This window comes from Podarcis liolepis (assembly GCF_965112155.1).
Source record: "Podarcis liolepis genome assembly, chromosome: 7".
Lineage (NCBI taxonomy): Eukaryota > Metazoa > Chordata > Lepidosauria > Squamata > Lacertidae > Podarcis > Podarcis liolepis.
Window position 1 is genome coordinate 2336499 of NC_139561.1, and position 25509 is coordinate 2362007.

General features: G+C 47.2%; 1 protein-coding gene across 6 annotated transcripts in view; it reads left to right on the forward strand.

Annotated features, from left to right (window-relative positions):
• FAM178B (family with sequence similarity 178 member B) overlaps nucleotides 1-25509 on the forward strand; it is a 192648-nt gene that overhangs the window by 150879 nt on the left and 16260 nt on the right. For all 6 annotated transcript variants that reach the window (XR_014528653.1, XM_083514191.1, XM_083514192.1 and 3 more), the window contains one exon: nucleotides 1210-1341. Coding sequence is in view for 5 of the 6 variants with exons in the window: in XM_083514191.1 (XP_083370317.1) it covers nucleotides 1210-1341 (132 nt within the window). In the remaining variant the exon portion in view is untranslated. The remainder of the gene's footprint in view (nucleotides 1-1209; nucleotides 1342-25509) is intronic.

Here is a 25509-nt window from a genome sequence, read left to right on the forward strand (position 1 = left end):
AAAAAATAAAAATCCCCATACACAGAAAATGTGTATGTGGGGGGCAAGGCTGGCTTGTGAGTGCTCTCCTGGACTTATAACTGTGCGCGGATCTGTTTGTTCACATAGCTTTCAATATTGGGAGCACTTTAATTCATGTGAGTCCCCACCTGCAATTCTGAAGTGGTACAGTCCAAACACCTGCAGTTTGTGGGAATGGTGCCAGAGCGAATAGTGCTTCACCCCGTTGATCTCCACGTGTGTCTAACTCGGTGGGCTTTCGATCTTCGCGGGCCTCTTGGCTGGGCTGTCGGCTGCAGCCCACGGAACTGAAGGGTCTGGCCCTGCCTCTATTATTAGGTCGCAGCAAAGCACACAGCTGCTCTTGGCGCCAGGTGTTGCCGAGACAAAGCAGCCGCCCCCCTTCCCATGCTGCCATGGGGCTCAGCTCCTTCTGAAAGGCAGAAGTGGGAAGAGGTTGGCTGCAGCAATGGGGGAGAAATTGCCCTTTGGATTCTTAGTTCGCACTTTCTGAAAACAATACGGGAATTTCACAATACATGAAATTCACATTTATAAACATTTGTATGCAATATGTACAGTGGTACCTCGGGTTACATACGCTTCAGGTTACATATGCTTCAGGTTACAGACACTTCAGGTTACAGACGCTTCAGGTTACAAACTCCGCTAACCCAGAAATAGTACCTCAGGTTAAGAACTTTGCTTCAGGATGAGAACAGAAATCGCATGGCGGCGGTGCAACGGCAGCAGGAGGCCCCATTAGCTCAAGTGCTGCTTCAGGTTAAGAACAGTTTCAGGTTAAGAACAGACCTCCAGAACGAATTAAGTTCTTAACCTGAGGTACCGCTGTACAAAGATACTTATAGTAGGGGGAAGTATGCGTAAAAGAGCAGGTGTGATTATTTTAGCTATTTATTAAGCAAATGTATGAACTACTTTGCAGCATAAGGCCACTGAACTGGTGTACAGAGTGAATAACAGACAATGTTAGTGAAAATACCATATACAAATGTATTTGAGTTGGAGAAATGTAGTGGACTTGAGCTTAAGACTGGAGAAATAAGAAACTGAGAGAACCCGACCCTGACAGATTTGTTGACCACTAATTGGGGGGTGTAGGGGGTGTCCCAGTTGATCGCTTTAGAGCACCGATTCCCATGGTGCTCATGGCAGCCACTAACTCCGAGCGCCTCTCTTCTCCCACAGTTGCAACAGCTGGTCCATCTCCTGCCCCTCATGAAGCCTGCCCTTTTGAAGCAGGGCCTGCTGCAAGATCAGAGGCTTCAGGTGCAGCCTGGGAAAAGCCAGCAGGAGGTGCTCGCTGAACTTGACCTGGAGGTGAGAAAAACAAGGGGGGTTGAGGAAGGCTTTGACCGCCTTCGTTCCTTGCATTTAAAGCACTATGAAGCCACTTTAAACCATCGTGGCTTCCGCCAAAGAACTCTGGTTTGTTAGGGGTGCTGAAAGCTGTCAGGAGACCCCATTCCCAGGGTGCTTTAACAGTCAATCCCTCTTACCAGGGAACTATGGAAATTGTAGCTCTGTGAGGTGAGGGGAATAAGGGTCTCCACACCTTTAACCAATGACAGCTCCCAGAATTCTTTAGGGGAAACTTGTGGTTTCAAGCAGTATCATAGTGCTTTTAAATGTGTGGTGTGAATTGCACTTATTGGCCTTTGTCAGTGCAGTGGGTTGTGCAGTGGGGCAGAGCGGCGGCAGCGGCAGGGAATCAAGAAGCAGAAAACATGGTCCGCTGGAGTGTGCAGAGTCCAGACTGACAAAACGGACAGACTTTTGTTGATGTGAAGTGGCTGCAATCTCCGAATAGAACTTGATTTAGTAAATTTGGAGACTTAAAACAGGATCCAGTGGAACACCTGAATGGGCGGGGGAGGGGGGGCTTCCATAAAGAAGGTACCCTGCAGATGCCTCTTCAACCTTGTGGAGATGGGATGAATAACCTTTGGAAGGGCCTGTGGAGACCCTTCCCTCTTTGCAGCAGAATGAGGAGTACGAAGGTGCTGCAGATCCAGCTGCCCCTCCAACAAAGCTGGGGGGGGGCTGCCTAGAAAACTACTTTGCACCCCTCTAATAAATCTCACATCCTTTTCTTGTCAGTTTGCTGCACTGCTGAATTATTCTTAAATTTAGGTGGTTTTATCTCTTGCCCTCAACTGCCTCCTGGCAGTTTAGAGCTACTGTCCTGCGCTCCATGTCTAAGTGACATTACTGCTCATCTCTTTCCATTTGTAAAAATCCAGCTGGAAACAAATTTTAGCTAGCTAACTGGTTTTCAAGCATTTAACCTTCAGGGACACATTTCCACGTGAACATGCTTGCTTGCTGTGGAACAGCCTTTGCTCATCACTGCAGATTATTTGGGGGAGTTGTTCCAAAGTCACATTCTCAGTTCCTGTGGGGTGATGCCCAGGCCTGCTGAGTCTCACTGTTGAACTGAGACTGTATCAGAACAGTCCCAACACATGATGGAAGGAGACTGGAAGACCTCAGGGCAGTACTTTGAAGTTAGCTGATTTTAGGGGCTTCCAAGTGCTGTGTCACCTGATGTCATTGTGACATGGCATGATTGACAGGTGAGTGGGGTCACCAACTCTTCACATTTGATGTACGGGTGGGGGAGGATGGGAAATCAGGATCTATCCCTCTGGCCAGACCTAGCACCTGGCACTTCCTCTAGATGAAACTTACCCAACCTACGTCATGCCTTCCTTACGGAGGAACCATAGCTCAGCTGTAGATCTCAGAGCGTCTGAGGTCCAGCCTGGCATCTCCAGTTAGAAGGTGACGGAAAAGACCTCTCTCTCTCCCTCTCTCTGCCAGAGCTTCTGGGGAGCTGCTGCCCACCAGAGAATACTGGGCTAGATGGACAAAGGCAGCAACTTCCAATGTTTATCCGAGATGCTTTTATGAGGTGTTTTCGGAATATTTTGCAATTTGTCGACATTCTTCTTGAATTACTGGATGCAGTATGCACAAAGCCAGACTTTTCTTGGTGACATACCTGTACAGTGAGGTGGAACATTTTGATCATATGAAAGGGTGGGAAATTGTCAGCTATTTCATTAATTTTATTCTATGGAGAAGCATCTTTTCTCGCCTTGTAGATATAAAATAATAGCACTTCACAAAATAATTGTGACATGGCGAATTCCAGCTGCAAATATTTTGAAGAGGAAATGACAAAACAGCTTCCTCCTGAAGTGGTCCCAACTCCCTCATGTTTTGTTTTGTTTGCGGGTTCATTCAGCAACATCTCATTGACACTCTGTGGTGCAATACATTGCTGCATCAGTGGTAGATTTATACTGGACTGTCCACACATCATTCTTCTGTATTAGTTGTCCTGAGATGCTTCCCCATTGCTGCTTGGAGGGGCAGTTTTGAGCTATAGCGCCACAGAAGTGGGACAGTCGCCACCTCTGCCCCAGAACATCTGCGCTATGAAATGTACAGGATATCAGCCGGGAGCTACAGTATACACACTGAATGAAAATTAAATAGTATTTGCACCCAGAAACTTTTGCAGGCACAAACAGTGTTTAAACTAGAATTGCATACTCTCACGAGCACAAATACAGTGGTACCTCGCAAGACGAATGCCTCACAAGACAAAAAACTCGCAAGATGAAAGGGTTTTTTGTTTTTTGAGCTCTTCGCAGGACGATTTTCCCTATGGGCTTGCTTCGCAAGACGGAAACGCCTTGCAAGTTTGTTTCCTTTTTCTTAACACCGTTAATACAGTTGCGACTTGACTTCGAGGAGCAACTTATAGAATGCGGTGTGGTAGCCTTTTTTGAGGTTTTTAAAGACTTTGGTGATTTTTGAAGCTTTTCCAAAACTTGCCCGACACCATGCTTCGCAAGACGAAAAAAATTGCAAGGCGACAAAACTCGCGGAACGAATTAATTTCGTCTTGCGAGGCACCACTGTAATCATGAATGTACAATGAACGGGGATTTGGGAGGGGCCCCCAGTCTGTGAGAGAACTCATCCGCATGATCACATAGTCGGTTAGATTTTACTAGGTGCTGATGTCATGGAGCCAGAGCAGTGGGGGTACCATCCTTCCTGCATTCACATTGATGGATGAACATTTTTAATCCTGTTTCACTGGCCTTCCTGAAAATTCACTGCCATGGATGCGAGCATATGGGAATCAGTTTTCTGTGGCGTGGATGTTGTTGTTGCTGTTAACCCCTCCATCCTCTGCATCCTCCCTCCCATTTCAGCTCAGTCTTATAAAACGAAAGCCTCCAAAGTTTTTGCCTAACCCCATTAGCTGGTGCTACATCATTTTTCTATCAGATGTTTCATCAGGGTTGAAGAGAAGGGCCAGGGCGTTCCAGGGGGAAGATATATCCAGCTGCGAGAGGTTTGCTGTTAAGGGGTTTGTTTTTACAGGCCTACAAAGGATCTCTTTATTTCTCGCCAGCATCAGAAGTTTGAAGTGAGGTCCACGTGGCCTTGGAGCCGGGGCCTCTGGCAGGAGGCATCAAAGGGGGAGAGGAGGGACTGGAGGAGTAAGAAAAAGCGCCTCTTTATTGCCAGCCACTGGGGCTTGTTTGCAAAGGGAAGCTGCGGAACAAGAGAGTACAGAACGGCTCTTTGGTGCGTGGCTTTTAATTGCAGGCTGAGGTTGAAGGGGAAGGAGGGCAAAATGTTGGGCTGCCGGAGCAAAAGCAGAGAGATAAGCAGGCAAAGAGAGGGGTGGAGAATGTGCTTGGGAAGAGGGACTGCCTTGCGCTGCCACACGGACAGTCGCACGCTTGGGTGCAACCACCTACCAACCCTTGAGCTGGATTTGAGCCTAACATTTCGCGTATGACTAAATGGTGCCAAATCCAAACTCATAATGTCTTCGTATTATTATTACTTTTAATTGCATTTATAGCCCACCTATTTCTCCAAGATCCTCAAGCGGCTGTATCTGGTTCTCCTCCTCTCCAATTAATCCCCACAACAGCCCTGTGAGGTGGGCTAGGCTGAGAGGCAGTGCCTGGCCCCAGATTGCCAGGAGAGCTTCGTGGCCAAATGGGGATTTGAGCCCTGGTCTCCCAGGTCCTTCTTCCATACTCTTGCCCCTCCACTTGCACAGGAAGTGTTCACTTTGTTCTTGAATCAGTTATTTATCCTAATTTTCCCTCATTTTGTTCATTTATTCAGATTTTTTTAGCCCACCCTGCAATAAAGGAATCTAAAACCACCACCACAACTACAACATTTGATAATAACCCCATAAAGGAAAAAGCAATAACCAAAACAGCACCCAGTAGAGAAATAACAGTCTCACTTTATACCTGGCCTACATATTAACACCCAGAACCTGGCTGTGCAAATAAAAAAGTCTCCAGCTGGAGAGAAGAGGGACAGCGCCATGGAGCAGGTGCTTTGCCATGTTGCTGTGGAACAGATCTCAGCTGGCTGTGGAACACCCCCCCGCCACCCCCCCCACCCCGGGTATCTTAGTAGGTGAGCAAGCTGCTGCGGGAGGAGACACTCCTTCAAATATTTAGGTCCCAAGTTGTGTTGGGCTTTGTAATGTATGTAAAGGTAAAGGTAAAGGGACCCCTGACCATTAGGTCCAGTCGTGTCCGACTCTGGGGTTGCGGCGCTCATCTCGCTTTATTGGCCAAGGGAGCCGGCCTACAGCTTCCGGGTCATGTGGCCAGCAGGACTAAGCCGCTTCTGGCGAACCAGAGCAGCGCACAGAAACGCCGTTTACCTTCCCGCTGGAGAGGTACCTATTTATGTACTTGCACTTTGACGTGCTTTCGAACTGCTAGGTTGGCAGGAGCTGGGACCAACCAATGGGAGCTCACCCCATCACGGGGATTTGAACCGCCGACCTTCTGATTGGCAAGTCCTAGGCTCTGTGGTTTAACCCACAGCACCACCCGCATCCCTTTGTAATGTATTACTTAGCACCAATAACATGGTCCAGTAGCATATTGACAGTAGTAGCAGCCAACGTCGGATGGCTGCAGCGATGACCTGCTTTCCGATGCCATACATCGCTTCCGGTGCCAGCTCAGCTGTACACCCATTTTGATGCTCATGCCACCTCACTGTGCCAAGCTCCCTGCTGCCCTCCCCCTCCCCCTCACCGATGCCTGGCATTGGGAAACCGGGGCAGCAAAACCAGCAGCTATTGATTGGCAGCTGGTGGAGCTGCTTCAGGAGAGTGCTAGAAGATCCCAATAGACTAATCCCTACAAGAGCCTGGGGACTGAATTTTGCACTAACTGCAGCTTCAGGCTGTCTCCAAGGGCAGCTCTACATAGAGTGCGTTACAGTAGTCCAAGAAAGCCCTTGCTTTTCTCTGTTGTTGTATCAAAGGCTGGAAACTTACCACAGCCTCTCCTTTCTCCTCACTGCTTGGCTCACCAAAGCAGAGGGCAACAGAAATAAAAAGGGACATTCTAGCCAAGGGTATTAACTGATCTCAAGTAGAAAAGAATCTCGTTTCTTCTGCAGCTCCTGTCACTTATATACTGAAACAAGAAATTAGAGGTTTTTGGCTGTACAAAGATCCCTGGACCTAGAGAGTGTCGTCAGCAGGCAAATCTTTTCTCATGTGTAAGTTATTCCATAACCTCACATAGAAAAGTCAGCAGTTCCGTGGCCAAGTATGCAGCAGGCAGGCAGGGCACTGTCCAGAGGGTTTCAATGGGAGATGAGTGGCAGATGTGTCTGCAGCACAGCTAGGCAAACCTGAGCACATGCACAAAGGACTCCCTGACTCCCTCTTTTCTCTCTTCCTGTTAATGCTTTCCAGCCGGCCTGCACATAGCGAGACTATTCAATGCCAACTGAAGAGTCAGAGTAGTAGAAGCTCCAAGCGCCCGCTCTCCGTACAAATGCCATGTGCCCCACATTCACATTAGGATGTCCAACAGGCTATAACTGTGCTGGTCAAAAATGGAGTTTCAGCAGTAAGCTAACCTGTTGGGCTTAGACCAGGAAGGACAGGGTTAATCAGCCCCAAGGTCTCCTCCACCCCCATACAAGCAAAGCCCTCTTTTAACAGGCATGGCTTCCCCCAAAGAATACTGGGAGCTGCAGTTTTAAAAGGGTGCTGGGAACTGTAGCTCTGTGAGGAGCTCTTCTAATATTTCCCAGCACCCGTAACAAACTACAGTTCTCGGTATTCATTGGGGAAGCTATAAGAGAGCTTTAAATTTGTGGTGGGGATGTGACCTTGGTATTACAGATCACAGATACTAGCGCTAGTAGGATAAAATGGGATCATCCACATGTGTCGTCCCAGTTCCCTGCAGCAGCTGAAAATCTTTGTTTCTTATATTCATTGGGGAGGGGTGCCCTCCATTTCCCTCCCTCCTCTCCCCATGACTAGCAAAGCCCAAATCAATTGCACAAACAGTTTTAAGATCAGAATTGTGCAACCTCAGAGATACCGTGCAAATATGCATAATTTATGTAAACTGCAGAATTTGATTGATCTGAGCACAGAATTTTTGCTTTGCCTATTTATGCTTATTTTTATCAGTGGGATTTATACCCTGCCTTTCCTCCCTAAAAGTGCACTCACAGCAGATTTCAATAGAGCAGCCTTCACGCAGCTCCAGATGTTTTACATGCAATTCCCACCAACCTCAGTCAGCATGTGTTGGCTGGGGCTGATGGGAGTAATATTTCAAAATATCTGGAGGGCACCAGGTTGGTGAAGGCTGCAATAGAGCACATGTTATCTTTCACATAGTCCTAGCCTGGTAGTTCTGGTGCACTTCTCTTTGGCCCCCATATGTGCAGGATCAGCGTTGATCAGGGACTTGGCCCTGGATGCAAGGTTGGAGGAGGGGAAGTAATGGGAGAAACAGCTGGAAAGGAAGAGCTGTTCCCTGGGCTCAGGGGCTGTTTTCCAGCTCTGGGAAGCTCATCACTTTATCCAGCCTCCGCAGCAGCTCTGACATACGTTGAAAGCAATAGGAGCGCATGCAGACGGCTGTGTGCAAGGAACCCATCTATTGCAGGTCAGAAAGGAAAGGTGTGGGGTGTATTCCCCTGTGTTGCAGCAAAGGACCCAGCACACCCAAACAACTTGAGGACAATCTTTTCTGGAGCTAATTCTTGAGCTCCTTTTGCTGAGAAAATGGCTTGATGACAAGACCGTTGTCAATTTTAAGTATCAGTTTGCAAGAGGGCAGATCAGAGTTTGTCTCCAATGAATATTTGAATTTCAGCAAGGGCTTGGATTGCAGATATCCAGCTTCAGAGAGCTGAGTTGCAGTGCTATATTATTATTATTATTATTATTATTATTATTAGGAAATGGTAAACAAGGAAAATGTTTCATAACCAGCTGGAACTTCTCCCATGAGACAGGCAATAAATAACTGTTAAAATACAGTGGTAGCTCGGGTTACATACGCTTCAGGTTACATACGCTTCAGGTTACAGACTCCGCTAACCCAGAAATATTACCTCAGGTTAAGAACTTTGCTTCAGGATGAGAACAGAAATTGTGCTTCGGTGGCGCGGCGGCAGCAGGAGGCCCCATTAGCTAAAGTGCTGCTTCAGGTTAAGAACAGTTTCAGGTTAAGAACAGACCTCCAGAACGAATTAAGTTCTTAACCCGAGGTACCACTGTATCAGACTCCAGAAGATCTTGCTGAATAATATTTCCAGCAGTCAGAGGCAGCATGTGCAGAAGTAGGACAATTTATGCACAGGAAAAGACGTGCAAAAACACCGATCCCAGACTTCAGCTCTTGTTATTCTTGCGGAACATGGGGTCCACTAGTGCAGCATACTTAATCTTTTAGCCCAGACTTCTTGCTCTTTGATTTAGGACAAGCACGAACATTTGCTCATATGTGGCCCCCCCTCTCTCCCCCTCCCCCTTTCACATGTTCCCCAAATAGTAACAGTACAGTAATGGGAAATGGAATAGCAAGCTCCTTAGCATTCTCCATGGGGGCTCAACTTAGAAAGGCAAGGAAGAAGGATTCCATTAACCAGTAATGACATTAGGCTTTCTAAGATCCAGACAGCTCAAAGGGTTCTTCTTAATGGTCTAGCATTTGCATGCATACAAAGAGGCAGAGGTAAGAGGAGGCGGCCTGATTGCTTTCTAACACTCCTATTTTATGTGCTGATGGATTCAAATGAAAGTTGGAATTCCCTTACATACTAGGCATCCGCAGAAGAGGAGTATTTGTGGCTCCACATAGCAGAGGCCAGTGGTGCAAACTCCTTATCCAACCTCTGGCAGTTTATGTATTTTATTATGGTGCAGATTTTCCAGAAGCCTGTTATAATTTCTCAAGTTTCATCTCCTGTCTGCTACACATTAGCCTATGCTGCTGATTTCGTCTTGTCTAACTCAGTAAAGGAGGTCAGCAAAAAAGAAACAAACCACAATAGATCAATCATGTTTAGGGAGGAGAATTGCTTCCCTGTGTTGGTTTTGTTCTCCTAAATCAGGAATGTCCAACCCCCAATAGACTGTGATCTATTCACAGTATTAAAAAACTGGCAGTGATCTACCCATTGTCTTTGGATGGTCCAGAGTTCTTGAGCTTTTTTTAGAGTTGTTGAGCTATTTTGGAAAAGGCAAAGTTGTTGAGCTTTTTTTAGGAAGCCACAGTGGTGTGTGTCCCTTTTGAGGAAGGGGGAGGAGATCACTGGGGGACCAAAGATCTACCAGGAACTACCAGTAGATCACAATCTTCCTGTTGGACATGCCTGTCCTAAATTATCAATAAATGGGCTCCCTCCAGCCTTTCCAAAAAGTGAATTGTGGGAGCTGAGGTTCAGTAGTTGCAAGCGTTGAACTGAAACAGGGAAGTAAACACTTCCTTTAATGTTATTATTTGATTATAGGAAGTTGCTGTTCCCCAGAAAATCACTGGGGCTTTTTCTGCCTGGGTATTTTCTGGAATTCATTCAGTCACTTAAATCAGTAATTCTGGTTTTGTCCTCATCCACTTCCTTGTTGAGTTCTACAAAGGCAACATTGAGATGAAGGAGGAGGAAGCTGAGAGGCAGGCAGGGCCGTCCTTTGGATGGTTGTAAGTAAAGAGGCAGGTGGGGGGGGGCTGGATGAGCGCAGGCCAAGGTCAGTGGGGCAGCCTCCACTAAATTCCCCACCCCATTCTTCATCTGTCATAATGAGGATTCTATTAGCCTTTAGAGTTTATTAAGCCTCTTACCTACTAGAAATTAGGATTTTAACAAAGGCCAGGTGTTTGCTAACTTCAGGGAATTCTGTTTTAGACTGTGTTGCTCCCCAGATTAGTTTCGATAAGACTAATGATTTTGGGAGTGGGGGTGGGGAAATACACATTCTTATTACAGGCAAATTCATGGAGTGCTTAAGGAAAGTTGAGCTTTTGGTTCAGCCCTTGCTGATTAAAGGCTGTCTATCACTCGTGCTCACGGGTGAAACGCAGCAAATGGCAGAAACATGTTTTTTCATGCCATTGAAAATGCAGAGAAGAGAGGAGTGGTGTTTGTGTGTGTGTTTGTCTTTCCCTTTTGGATCAGAGGTTGCTTTCTCCATGCTGGCACAGAGAATATGCATGGTATAAACACTGCCAGAGCCTGGGGGACCCCTGTCATGTTTTATTCATCTAGATGAACAGATTTCACAGCCGAGGCTTAGGAGTTTGCTGGCTTCTGCCTCCTGCTTTTGCAGGTTGGATCCCAAATGCAGTGTGTGTGCATTCCATACTTACTTGCAAGATCCAGAGTGTGCATGTGTATGTGTTGAAGTTATCCTACGTCTTAAGGCCCCAGTTGATCCAGCTTTAGTTCATCATAGAGCCTAGAAAGCACGGGGTTGAGAGGTTGCCTCCTTGCCACACTCTTTCCCCATGGAAAACCTGCTCTTTAGTGCTAAATCAGAGCAAAACTCAGTCTGGAGAAAACCAGAATTGCCATTTGCTGCAGCTGAGCACTAAAGAGCGATTTCCCCCAGAGGAAAGCAGTGGGACAAGAGGATAAGTCTGAAGTCTTTGTGACTGTTTTTCTTGTGTAACCAATCTGGGGTTCACCCAGAAGCATTTCAGAGAGGAGATAGATCAGCACAGACTTAGAGCAGCCACCCTGTGGTTGCAGTAATTTGATAATTGTTGGTTTCTGTGTTGGTGCATTCGGAAAAAATCCCAAAGTAATAGCTGGGTGATACCTACTTCTGTGATGCCACATAAAAGATGAGAAAGTAATGAGCAAAGATTCTGCTCTCAGTTTTCTTCAACTAAGTGGACCAAAATATAAGTGAGGAAACAGGGAGGGAGAAATTGCAACTGATTTTTAAATGTTTCATTATTTAAGTATCACTTGTTATTAAAACTCAGTAAAAGACAAAAAGATAGTAGCAAGCAAGCTTTTGCATTTCAGAGGCTGGAGTGGGTAACAGGCTTGGTTGCTGCCATGGAGCCGTCACACAGCATTGCTGCCACCATCCACCAATTTTGGCCGCCTTGTCTGATACTGCCAGCAACTTTCCCCAGATGTGCTCACTCAAGCAGGTGTGGTGGCATATATAGCTGAGAGCAGAGCAATGCCCAGCAGGGGCAGCAACAGTTCTGGGCAAGTGCCGGCGTTAGGTCAGCCCACCAGAGACAGATTTAGGGCAGAGGGACTGGTTTGCCCAGACTGGAGGCTGAGCTGAGAGGGTCCTTCAGGGGGTGCGGCAACAGTGACTCAGTACAGAATACACGGGGGGGGGGGCACTGAATTTTGGTGTTGCACAGGGAAGCACTGAAATGTGAAAACCCAAAGCCCTCCACATTACCCACTAAAGTCTGGATCCAGTCATAAAGTTGACGAAAGCAAAAATGGTTCCTGAGCTCAGTGAAAAGCTTCCATCTGCAGTTTGAAAGATGGAGCACTGAATGCGTTGTGCAGATTTAATTAGGTTTACTCCTAATAAAACCTAATATAAAACCTTAATTAGGTTTTATTTTTATTTTTTATTATACCATGCTGTCAATATACATGACATTTCTGCAGGGTAGGGTAAGCAAAAAAGAAAGGTTCATACCCCAAGGAGCTTACAATCTAATTTTTGGCAGAGGTTGGTGGGGGGAGAGACAACAGACGTAGAGGAGGAAAGGGAGCGTCAAAGGAAGACCATCAGCAAATGGAGCTGCACAAACTTTGTCTTTGTTTCTGTTGGGGGAGAAGCCAAAGGCTTCATGGCAAAGGGGGATTCCAGGGTGGGGTTTAAAGGGCTTTATAAATCCAGCTAACACGGCTGTGCCTGTGCAGGGGGTGCCAACCTTTCAGTGACCTCTGGGCACATTTGGAAATCTGGGAAAGTGCCACCGGGATGTGGCATAGCACATCATAGCTGCCACATTTAAAGAGCAAAGAGAATGAAATTACAAAATGGGGCAGGCTATGTTCCCCATTAATGGGAAAAGGCACCTACATCAGCCACAGCTGTACTCGAAGAGAGAAGCTCTTTGCACCTCCAGCTGAGTTCTTCACAGATGCCGTAGGAGGCACCGCTGTGCACACTGGTGCTCATGGGTACCATGTTGGCAACCCCTGGACTATTGCATGGGGAGTTTGCTTGCTCTGGTGCTTTAACATGAATTCAGCAATTGGGAGAAGCCCCCCCACGAACACAAACCCTGCCAAAGTAGGGATGATGTAGTGCAGGAGAACCCAGAGTCCTCATCACATAGTTACCATGCCCTAAATCCATGGTCTCCTTCAGCCATTGAGACAAACAGGGTTCTTGTAAGGAGTCCTTCAGAAGATCTTGAGCAATTCAGGAGTTAATCCAATTAGGCAAAGAAAGGCCTTTGTAGAGTGAGCACTTCTGATATGGAGGATTTTTTTCTTTAGAAAGCCCCTTTGTGATATGATACATCCCTGCCTATAGTGCTGGTAGGGAGAACACCATTGTCCCCCAAAGAGCCCAGCTGCATGTAGACACTTCAAATACTTTATCATCCGCTAGCAGCCTCGCACATTGCTCAGGAGCTCTAAGAAACCAGTGCACTTTTGAAAGGTTCAGTCATTTTGGTTTAAAAGGGTGTCTAACGGTATTCAAACATAAATGAAAATCTGCACTTTGATCTCAGAAGCCATCATGCAAAATTTGGTTGTGATGTTTTAAGAGCTGTCCATATGCATAGAGATTCCAAAATGCAACATTCCAAAATGTATCATAGATAGTAATAACAATTAGTTTGCACTTTGAATTTGCAAAGCATTTTACATTTCTGCTCATTCTCACAATCATTTATGAGGTAGGCCATGGTGCAGATGGTGACTTGAGCCTGAAAGATATCAAGTCACCCTAAGCAAGTGGAGAAAGGTTTTAGCCCATTGGTAGAGCACATGCTTTGAGTGCATAAGGTCCTGGCTTCAGTGCTTACAGGCTTCCTCAGCCTCGGCCCTCCAGATGTTTTTGGCCTACAACTCCCATGATCCCTAGCTAGCAGGACCAGTGGTCAGGGATGATGGGAACTGTATCTCAAACATCTTGGGGGGGGGCGAGGTTGAGGAAGCCTGGCTTAGCATCTCCCTGTAGGGGAGGACAGTCCCCTGCCTGAAACCCTACGGCCTAGATCATACTCAGTTCCTATGTAGCTGAATAGCCAAACATTAATTTGAATCCTGAACTTACTGGCCAAAGTCCAGATTTTCTTTGTTAAAGATTGCCCTTTCTGTTTCTGAACCACCAAAGCAGGCGTCAGCAAACTTTTTCATCAGACCACTGTCCCTCAGACTTTGTGGGGGACTCGACTATATTTTGAAAAATATAAATACCCTGCAAACCAGTCCCACAGCTGCTTCCGGACCTGGAGGAGGAAAGCACTCTGCACGCGCTCAGCAGCACAGCTTGGCACCACCCACTCACTGGCGTTGCTGATGAGCAGCAGCTGCTCCATCGGCCCGTATCCGCGGAGCTCCCAGGCGGCGTGCACTATACGCTGCAGCCCGTCGCCTGAGGCCAGGTCGGCGGGCAGGCCATGCATGCAGAGCACCGGGCAGGCGGCGTGCAGCTCGCCCTCCAACTGCTCCAGCACGGCCGCAGAACGCACCGGCAGCAGCACCAAGCTCCAGCTGAAGCCCTGCAATGAACCCATCATGATGCCCATGGTGTGGCCCAGACCCGCCGCCCGCCTGCCGGCCTCTCTGTCCATGGCCACGCCGGGTTTACCTCAGCCGAGGGCTGTGAGGCTTCGGGTTGGCTGCAGGAACTTCTTGCAGCCAATCTGAAGCCGCTCCAGCGTCACTGCCTGCCCAGAGCCGTCCGAAGTAGAGGCTATTTTCTAGGGTAATAAAGGGGTGTCATAGGCTAATCTATCTATATAGCCACTTGGAAGGGAGTTGGGTGGGCATTCACTGTGGACCTGATGCTTGCACTCCAGAACAAGAGATTTCAGCCAGGCTGGTCCCTCCCCGTCCCCCTCTCCTGCCCCTCCATGGGACAGAAGAGTCCATTGTACAACCACTGAGATTTGTGTAGGCGACATGAGCAAGGGCATCCGAAGGCTGAAGCAGTGAGTAGGGTTCGCAGCTCCTGCAGGAGGAAGTGTCAAGGGAAAGATCCTCTAATGCCAGGGATGCCGGAATAGCCAAGGGCAAGGAAGGCCCCATCCTGGGTGCAAGGGGGTGTCTGCAGCACATGCAACTCTGCTCAAGCCATTTGTGCAGTGCTGAGCTTACAGAACTGTGCAAGTGCAGACATTCAGAACAGTGAAGTTTTAGACTATAGCATTATTTATTTGTATTTGAAATTTATTAAACAAGTACTCATGGCGATATATGCATTTTCAAACAACTCGGCTTTAAAATAGTGCTTTAGAACAATAGCATGCAATAGCATGCAAAACAAAAGCAAAGTCCACCTAAGCTGAGCTAATAGTCACTTTGCTTAGCTCAAGGGAGTAAGATTCGCAGGCCTTTCCATAACCTTGCAGGACAGCCTTGCACCCACAAATCCAGAATATTGTGAGGCAATTCTGCTGCAGCCTAGCAGAAACTCTTCTCTGCATTCTGAGTAGTGAACCAACTCTCTGTGGGGCCAAGTAGGGGAACATACAGATAATTTGGCAGCCAGCTGGGACCTGACAGGAGAGGGAGCAGAGGGGAGGCGCTGAGGCTTGTGTTCTCCTGATCCGCCTCCAGAGCGAAAAGCCCTCAACATGCAGAGATCTTCAGGAGTCCTGTTCTTGCGTGTTCTCCTTTTACTTCCTTGTAGACAGGTAGAACTGGGGAAGCAAGTTGCTTCTTGGGTCACATTCAGTGACACTTGCAGAACTTCCAAAGCGTGGGGGGGGGCAGGTTTGTGTGCTTGAGTTTAGGGGCAGAGTGCGCAGAGAGGTTGACTCAGCTGGTTCTTTTATCCAGGGATTTACTCTCAGCTGCGCCCAGGGAAATAACAGAGGAAGTTAAAGGCAGGATTCTGGGTCACCTGGATCGCCCATCCACACAGCTATGTGAACAAAGGGGGCATAGAGAAGGAGGAAGCAGCCAGCGCCCTTGGGCAGCTGTTGGGCCCAAGCCCCCTGGCAGAGTCCATTGGCACTGAGACCTTGGCTCTCCTGCCCCTTTGTTTCCCTGGCCCCAAACGCATCAGACATTAGCAGCTGGGTGTGGGAAGCTGCCTTCCATGTCAGGTTTCCCACAGCTCCCTGGCACATCTGATGCGCTGCTTGTCCAGGGCACTGTGGGAAATTTAACATAGCAGGTGGCTTTCCATCTGCTGCCATCAAATAAGGATATTACTGCTGCTACTACCACTAACCCACAACAACCCTGTGAGGTAAATTAGGATGAGAGAACAGTCACAGGACTGGCCCAAGGTCACCCAGTGAGGGGTGGGGGTTTTGATGGATACTTTGCAGTGTGTGTCTTTAAACCAGCCATGAACCCTGCTGAGTCCATCCTTTCACAGCATGACCTGTGCAAAACCTTTGTGTTTACTAGGTTTCAGCTCAGTTAGGTCACATCCACACCATACATTGGCTCCCCCCCCCAAAAAAAAATAGTCCCAGAAGCTTGTAGTTTGCCAGGGGTGTTGAGAATTGTAGCTCTTTGAGGGGTGAACTACAGTTCCCAAGAGTCTGTGTTGGGAGCCATGGCAGTCTAAGTGATCTGAAAGTGCTTTAGGCGTATGCCGTGACAATGCGCCCTCATTTTAATGCGCTACTCGCCCTTTCACATGCTTTGGGCAGATTTGCAGCATCACAGTAAAAACAGACAGTGTGGTGAGATGCCATCCAAAAGAGCATGGAGAGCCTGGGGGGGGGGGAGGCAGCCTCTGCATGAGCGCTCAGCAGGGTTGGTGCAGGACTGCCGCAGCGTCATTCATAAGGGACGCCTGCCCCATGTCCCTTGAGAGAAGAAGTGCAGGCTGCCCCTGGCCATTAGCCAGTTCTTTGGCCTGAGCCTTTGGTGTCTTGGCTGCCCGGCTGATGCTGAGGCTGTTCCCACAAGAAGCTATCACACCGCTCCTGGTGATCTGCTGTACTGGCACTTCCTCCTAAGAAGCCGGAAGGGGAAAGAAAATGCACACCCCCCCCCCTTCTTACGCTCCTGGCCCTTAGGCACTGTCAGTTTTTGAACACCCACATTTCCCCTGCCAGCTGCCAGAAGTTAAGTGCCTTGGAATTTGTCAGCTTTATCCAGAAAAGGGGTGCAGAAAAAGGAGAGGGGGGTCAGGGCAGAGTCGGCCAGAAGCGGCTTTGGTTCCTGCCCTGGCGCATGAAGCCATGCCACATAAGATGCCTCTGAATAAACAATCACATATTAAAAGGTATGCTCAATACAACAATAATACTGTATGTGTACATATGAGACGGCCATTGTGCATGTGCAAATAACACGCACAAATAAATGAATATACTGTATTGTCATTTTTGCTGTTTGCATAATTTATTTTGGTTTTGCTGACCATCAGAGGAGAAAGAAGACAGATATCTTCCTCGCTGTTCTGCTGGAATTCTTATGCAACTGCCCTTCTGGCTGCTGAGATCTCAGCAAGCATTGCCCCCCCCCCCATATATATATGTCTGCAGCCATGAGGGCTAGAATCTTGCTTTGTTTTTAATATAAAAAATGCAGTTTTAATCTCAGGAAACAGTATTTTGTGCCTACTACCATTTTCAGTGTCCTTTCAAAACAATGGCTATAGTGGTAGAAGTTTAGAAAATGTCTACTTTTGGCTTCCAAAGGGCCCCCAAAGTAGCTTTAGGTTTGGAAGGGGGAAAGCTTAACGTTGTGTTCTCTGAAGTGGTGAGCACAGCATCGCACCACCAGTTGTGTGAAAATTCTTAAATCAAAGGCCGAAATGATATGCATGCCTACCTAGGAGTAAGCCCTGGCAAATGGGATCAGGATGCACAGCTGATTGTGCTCACTTTCTGCCCCACTGGACCTCCTGTGGGCTGGCCGGCTGCCTGGCTTGGACTCTGCCCCAGTGCAGGGGTGGCAAACAGGCATCTCTTGCCAGCTCTCAGTCAGCTCAATTCCATTAATACTCTGTTGGCCTGACAACTTACTCAAGGGTTGCCAAACTATATCAGGACAAATTGTAATGAAGGTTGCTCCCAATAAGCAGCATTCAACCCTAGAATGTCTCCTGCAGCAGGTTTAGTCATTTTCTTCACTCGCTGCGGCTGCTGGCGTGTATCACCGGGTGGAGACAGATCTGCGGAGCAAATGGCACTGCTTTGGAAGTGCCCTTGCCCTGTTCTGTGCAAAGATATATATTTCTCTTTGGGGTTGTGCTCTGAAAAAGGAAGAAAATAAATCAGTTCTGTAACTGTGCAGTAAGCCAGCTGTTGCTGCAGATTTTCTGGTGCAAGGGTGAGACGCCTCTGTCCCGCCGCCAAAGTTGGCCCCCCAGCCCCCCCCCAAGTGGTTTGGCCCTCCAAACCATTTCCCCAACATCGTGCCCACCTGCCCATCATGCCCACCTGCCCATATGTGACATCAGGTGTGTGGCAGGTTGAGACCCATTGACAGAAAGCAGGATTGAACTCCCCAGGTGCAGCGAGATCAGTCCAGCTCAGACTGAGCACACCAGCTGCTTCTCTCCTGGAACTGGCTGGCCTTGCAGAAAGCAGGATTGAATTCCGTCCTGCTTGGGCAGTATCTTCCCCATCCCCTGGAGGCCAACTTTGAGAGATGGGTGGCCCCAGCCCCTGCTAAAGTTGGCCCGCCAGGGTGGGGGATATAAAGATCTGGCCCAAAAAGGCTGCTCTCCCCTGGGCTTGTGATGTCAGCAAGACTCCTCTGCTCCCTGCACTTTGCCAAACCCCAGGACTCTTCAACTGCTGTTGCTGTTTAAATATGACAGTCTATGAATGGGTAAACCGAGGAATGTATATGTTTGAAGAGCGTATTTGAAACATGGTGGGTGTTGGGAGGGGCAAGATTATGATATGATATGATATTATTTTCTATCTTTATAGGTGTATATGATTTGCAGAGAATGAGAGAACAGCTCTCTGTTGCAAGGGCTTACAGTCTGAAAATAGCTCCCACAGAAGCAAGAAAAGGAAGGCGAGGGAAATGGAGACAGACATGAATGGGACAAATGTGCCATTATTTCTGTTATTGTGTATTTAGGATTAATTAGAGAAGGCTACAGGCGCTGGAGGTTGGCAGCAGGTCCATTTTATGTGTGCCATGCAGATGACAAAGCTGAGAGGGACTGTGGCTGCAGGTGGAGAACCTGCTGTAGCTTCTCTTTAAATGTGATGCCTCTCTTCTTAAAAGCCTGCGCTGGCTCCCTTCTTTCGGAGGAGCACAGCCCCAAGGAACCTTGATTTCCCTCCAGTACTTCAGCCATGCAAAAGAACTGGGGATTCTCCCTCCCTCAGAACCCCAGGTGTCCTTTTATTCCACTCATCCTCTCAGCCCCTCTCTAACCACTAGGCAACAAGGTACTGCCAGAACTGTTGTCCAGGATCATTGTTTTGATGGTTGTTCCTGCACCCCGCTTGGGAGCAATTATTCCAAGGGGCAGGGAAGGGTGTAAAGTGGGAGGTGGGTCACATGTGGCAAGAACTGTAGAGTTGGGAGGGACCACGAGAGTCATCTAGTCCAGCCCCCTGCCATGCAGGGATCTTTTGCCCGACATATCAGTGGGCTTGTGCAGCAGGAACATGTCGCAGACGGACATTGCACCTGGGGTGGGGAGGCTTGGGGGCTCTCACCAAAATGGGACCCAGCCTCCACTTCCTCTCTAGGAGTGCCTTCCAGAATCAACTGGAGAAGTTTAGCTTCTGTCCTTCATCTTGGGATCTCCAGAATATTTATGCTAGGAATCATTTTAATTGCATTGCATTTTGTCTAGCTGGGTGGCTTCCTCATTATCTCCATCAGCTTGGCCTGGGAAGACATTAATCCTGATAGAGCCGTGTCTCACTTTGGATCATGCATTAACACGTTGAGAAGGCACGTTCCTTATGATTGATATTCATTACAGTGAAGCCTCGAGGCGCTATAATGTTCATAAACAAAATGGGAGGGGGAAGGGGTGCACTAGAGACTCACCTAAATTCTCCATTAAGCTATAGGGGTCAGCAGCAGGAGGTTCCAGCAGGAGGTTCCAAATTTGCCCCTTCCAGTTGCCCACCCAGAGGCAAGTATAGGGGCACTGGTAGTTAAGACAACTTTCTGGCCTGGGGTGGGGAAGGGGTCGTTTCAGCCAGCAACACATGAACGTTTCCCATATGGACCCGCCCAGTTCCTGAAATTGTCCGCTGAGGTCTTTCTCTGTGTGCCACCTCTGACGGAGGTCCAAAGGATGGCGGCGAGAGCACAAGCCTTTCTGTTGTAGCTCCCGGCCTATGGAATGCCCTCCCCAGGCATGCCGGCCTGGCACCAACTTTGTAATCTGCTTTTATTTTCCCGTGCATTTGTGCAGCAGCAGAACTTAGATATTTGACAGTGGAATGAACTCCCTTGGAAGGTGGTGGACTCACCTTCCTTGGAGGTATTTAAACAAAATGGCCCTGTGTCAGGGATTCGTCAGCTGTAATTCCTGCATGAAAGGAGGCTGGACTCCATGAGCCCTGGGGTCCCTTCCAACTCTACAGTTCTGTGTTTTTATTCCAACTGTGTTTTCAATACAGCTACATCTTTTTATTATTGCATTTCATTCTTGTTGTAAATCGCTTTGGGACTTTTCGTCATGGGAAGCAGCATTAAATTCAACAAACCTAACCAAACCAGCCACCTGGTGAAGCATGGCAGAGGCAAAAGGAGGGCATTGCCTCTTCTGCAGTTCCCATCCCACTGACATTCTAGGCAACTGTCCAGTTGGTGGGTCTGCCCTTTCCATGTCTGGGATATGCAGCAACCTCCAAATGGCCCTTGCTCAGCTTTTGCAAAGGCATCGTGTTGATGGCTGCAGTCAGTTTGCAACACCCTGGAATGTCTGGGTGCTTCTGGCAATGAAGACCGCTTCAGATTAAAACTCCAGCGATGGACCATTGTGGCAGGGGTGCCAGTTGACCCAAATTCCTTGCTCCTGCTGCTCAATAGAAAGGCTTTATTGCCGTCTCCCTGTGCACAAAAGAAGCCTTGCAATTAAAGAGCCACCTCAAGGGAACCCCCAAGGCCCTTAGGCAGCTTTTTGTTGGGCCTCAAGAAGCAATGCCAATGGCGTGTGTCTCCTTGGCTCCGCAGCATGATACAGGCAAGACGAGAGCCTGCCTGGAGGGCAGTTTCATGCAACCACGCTCAATTTCTTTTTCTTTTTCTTTCTTTTTTTGGCCTGTACTTTTGGAAGTGGGAGAGGCCACAGTGGCTACCTGCTCCACTAGCGAGCCCAGATCTTAGTCCAGCAGGCTGCTACTGAAATTGCTGGGTTCAGCCCCTCCACAGTCAGGCCAAATTGACCAAGAAACCAGGGCACTGGGGAGGAGAATACACATAACGAAAAGGACTGAGACCCTGTGAGCGTGGAACACCTTTGCTCAGACATCTGCCCTGGTAGCCCATTTGCTTCTGGGCCAAGATCAAGGAGTTCCTGTTGGTATATAAAGCCCTTAACAGTTTGGGCCCAGTTTACCTGCAGGATCACCTATCCCTAAATGTGCCCACTTGATCTGCAGAACCGGCACTGTGACATAATACTCATTCTGCAGTTGCAAGAAATAGATCTTTTAGTGTGGCAGGACCTACACATTGGAACTCCCTGCCTATGGCTATCAAGCAGGCAGCTTCACTGAATTCTTTAAGTGCCTGCTTACAAGATTCCTGCATAGGCAGGTCTGTCCAGATATGTGGAAGTTGCATGTGTTTTACCTCTTTTTAGCTGCTGTTGATTTGAACGTTTTTAAATGCCTGTTTTTAACTGCTTTTTATCAAGAATATGAATGTTCTATTTTATATATTTTTAAACAATTTAGAGGTTTTCTACCAAGTCAGTAAATAAACAAAATTTAAATGTATACAAAAGTAGCCCTGTGACCCTCCAGAGCAGTCCGACTTGGTGACGACACAACCAGAAGTCCATAGTGTGTGAAGAACCAGCTCATTTTCCTTGTTCTGAGCTTCCCAACACTCAGCTTCATAGGATGGCCCTGGGTTCTAGAACTATGGGGCGAGGAAAAAGTTCCTTTCTCTGCTCACTTTGTCCACATCACGTTTAAACTTAACCACCTCTGTCATGCCCCACCCCGCCCCACCTACCTTTTGCAACTTTGCAATATCTTTTCTGAGGTGAGGCAACCAGAACTGTACACAGTATTATTGCTAGTGTGGTCTTACCCTAGTTTTGCATAAGGACATTGTGATATTGGAAGTTTATTTTTAATCCCGTTTCTAATGATCCCTAAAGTGAAGTTCACCTCCTCCACAACTACTGCACCCTAGCTTGGCATCATCGTCACTGAGCTGTCCACTGTGACTGCAAGGTCTTCTTCCCATCAGTCACTGCCAGTTCAGTCCCCATTCATGTGTGTGTGAAGTAAGGACCCTCTCCACTCTTTACACTTGCTTACATTGAATTGCCTTCACCATTTTATTGCTCACTCATCCAGTTGGAAGAGATCCTTTTGGAGCTCCTCACAATCCTTTTTGTTTTAGCCGCCCTGAACAATTTGGTATTATCAGCACATTTGGTTACATAGCTCCAGATCATAACATCAGATGAAGTGTTATAATATAGGTTGTTTGGAAGAGGGACTGGTGTTCATTGTGGTATATTTATCCTGTGTTTGCCTCTGTTAAGCAGGTCTTTCAGCTTTTTCTATTGTTTCAAAATCCCACAAGACACTAGAGATGGCAGGCAGGGAAAAGAAATCAGTGTTCGTAACATCAGGGCGAATCTTCTCTTCAACCACTTCCAGCTCTCTTGTAACCTGTTGTTGGTCTCCAGCCTCATCCAAGAATGCATATATTCCCATTGCATATATTCCCATTTTATTTTTATCCCATTTGTACGTGTCCTCCCAATAGCAGAGCTGGTCTTCCAACCTTTAGGGAGTAAGGAAAGGGCTCAGGCAGCAGTGCCTTCTGCTACTCCTCACCTCATTCTCAATCTAGAGTTTAAGCCACCCCCACCCCAGTTTGTAATCTAATAGCTAGAAGCAGCATAAACAGCTGGGAGCTGGCTCCAGTCTGCAAGGCCAGCCTGAACATCTGGTTCCGCACTGCATGCTCTCCCCCCCCTCCTCCTTGGCGACAGCAGCTGCCAAGGCTGGTGAGGAGGAGGAGAGCCAGGGAAAGGGGGGCATCGGAGTGACTCAACTCCCTGCTTTCTGATGAAATGAGAAGTTTTCTTTCCCTCACTTTTTAAACTCTCAGTCAAAGGGGATTTTCCCTCCTGAATTTCTACATCCGCGTAAAAAGCAAGCAGAGCAGCTAAGTAGGCCATCTGCCAGTCCCAAAAGGCCAAGGAATTTTTCAGAGGTTTGCCAGTTTTTCGGCTGGGGAATGGCAGAGTTCCCAGTGTGCTTGAGTTTACAGGTAGAGTTTCCAATTGAGTGGGGTTTTTGTAGTTCTTGTTCCTTTTTAACAGCAACACGGTCAATAGAGATTTAGCTGCCCAGGCTTCCCCGTCACAGCACCTCCATGCCCACAAAAGCTTCATCTGTTTATGTATCCATGTCTCACAGTTATTCAGTGTGTAAGACCCCTGCCAGGGGGAAATGGAGCAACCCTCACTTACCTTTCCTCTGCGCTTTCCAGGCATGCTCTGTGCTTTAAACTCTGGTACTTTGTTTTTGTTTGGTTTTGGGGTTTTCTGCTCCAGAGCTTTCCCTGCAACAACCCCACTCTTTACTGCTGAATCGGAGCAAATGGCAAATTGCCATTTGTTCACTTCAGCTCTCAAGAGTGGGATTTTGCAGGGAAAGCTCTGGGATGAAAAAGTTCACCTGGACTCAGAGGTTGTTTTTTAAAAAAATACTTTTTATTAAGTTTTCAAAAGCAAACTCAAAGAAGAACATAAGTCAAATTTCCAAAAACATAATCTACTTAAACATAAACTCTTGCATCCAGCATCTTAGTGTTTTCTTATTTACACTGCGCTTTGTCACGCTCAGACTTCCTTCCTTCCCTGCTTCGGCTTTCACAAATTAACACCTACTCCTACAGATTCTTATTTACCCTCCACCCACATCAAAAGATTTAAGTTATTCCTGCTACGGTTTTTAAACTTCTACAATTATTCCGTATATATACAACAAATTTATTCCACTCCTCTTCGAACTTTGTTACTTTTTGATGTCTAATCTTATTAGTCATTTTCGCCAACTCCGCATATTCAAACACCTTCACTTGCCACTCCACTAATGTTGGGATCTCCTGGGATTTCCATTTCTGGGCCATGAGAATCCTAGCAGCAGTCATGGCATACACAAATAACTTACAATCCTCTTTTTTCACTTCATCTCCTATTATCCCTAGCAGGAAAGCCTCTGGTTTCTTTGGGAATGTATATTTAAACAGTTTTTTCATTTCGTTATAAATCAAGTCCCAAAAGTTTTTCATTTTTTCGCAAGTCCACCACATGTGGAAGAGTTCACCATCTTTTAATTTGCATTTCCAGCAGGCTTTGTTGCTCACTCTGTACATTTTAGCTAATTTAACCGGGGTAATATACCACCGGTACATCATTTTCTTTAAATTTTCTTTTAAGGTAGAGCACGCTGTAAAACTCATACCTTCGTTCCATACTTTTACCCAGTTGTCATAGTCAATGTTATATCCAAAGTCAACTGCCCATTTTATCATGACTTCCTTTATCAGTTCATCTTTTGTGTCCCATTCCAGGAGAAAATCATACATTTTGGATAGAAGTTTTGTTCTACCCTCTAAAATTTCAATTTGGAATCTTGACTTTTTTCCACTAAAACCTGGTTTTTTTTTTGGTCTTCTGTTAATATTCCATGAACTTGATGGTATTGAAGCCATCCTGTGAAAGCGTTTTCTATACTTTCATAGGGTTTTAACTTCCACCCATCCTCGGTTTTCATTAAAATGTCTTCATAAGTTGCTCTTCCCCCCTTTATATTTAACTTTTTTACCGTTAACACTTCTATCGGGGACTCAGAGTTTTAAAGTGCGGACCTCTGCGTAGACCGTGTGGGGCAAGAGGTACGTGTGGATGAGCTCCTAGTCCTGCCATCCATTGACCCATCTGTGTGCTGGGAAACAGTCAGGGCCTCTGAGCACAGGCTCATCCAAATGCTAGGATTCAGCCTCACAACCTAAATAAACACACCTTTTTTTGGCCTGCCAGGAGTCACACAAGGCCCTGCCTCTGACCCACTTCCCTCAGTACTGACCTCGCCACGGCTCCATGAAAAACAAGCCTAATCCTGACCGTAAGAGGATGAGCTGCTTGAGAGTTGCCAAGCGCCAGGCAGGATTGGGCAGGTCTGGGGCAGCCCCGCGTGATGCGTCTCCAGGAGCTACCAGGTTGCCCGGCTTGAGCTCCGTGCAGAAAAGCAGGAACCTGGTTTTAACTTCTTGCAGTTCCTCCTCTTGACCTCTTCTTCTCTGTTTCAGGGAAAGAGGCAGGAAAAGGGCTGAGTAGTGATAGGTCAGCATTTTTTTATCCCCTTGGCTCTGAATGATCCCTGCCGGGAAAGAGGCAACAGCGCCAGTGCTCTGCTTAGTTGATAAGCCTGTTGGGCTTCCATATGCTTATTTGAGGATTGTTGTCTTCACTTGTGAAAAATGTGAGACAGACCTAGAGAAACCTTGAGGCAAAGGCTTAAAAAACACCAGATTGAGGGGAAACTAGCAATCTGTATTTCACCACACACACACACACACACACACACACACACACACACCTCCTTATTCCTGAGTGTCCAGTATTTTTGCTGCCAACATTTGTGCAACGTGGGGGGTGAGAGCTAGATTACTACTAGAAAAGAAAGAAAGAAAGAAATTGGGATTCTCCTGAGTCCAGCAATTTTTTACAGATGTACAGATAAGCCCCAGGGATGAGCCACTCCATGGCGTTTCTCTGTCAACCTCACCTTTTTTAGTAAAGAAGCCTTTGATTTGTAGCTCTGATAACAGTTT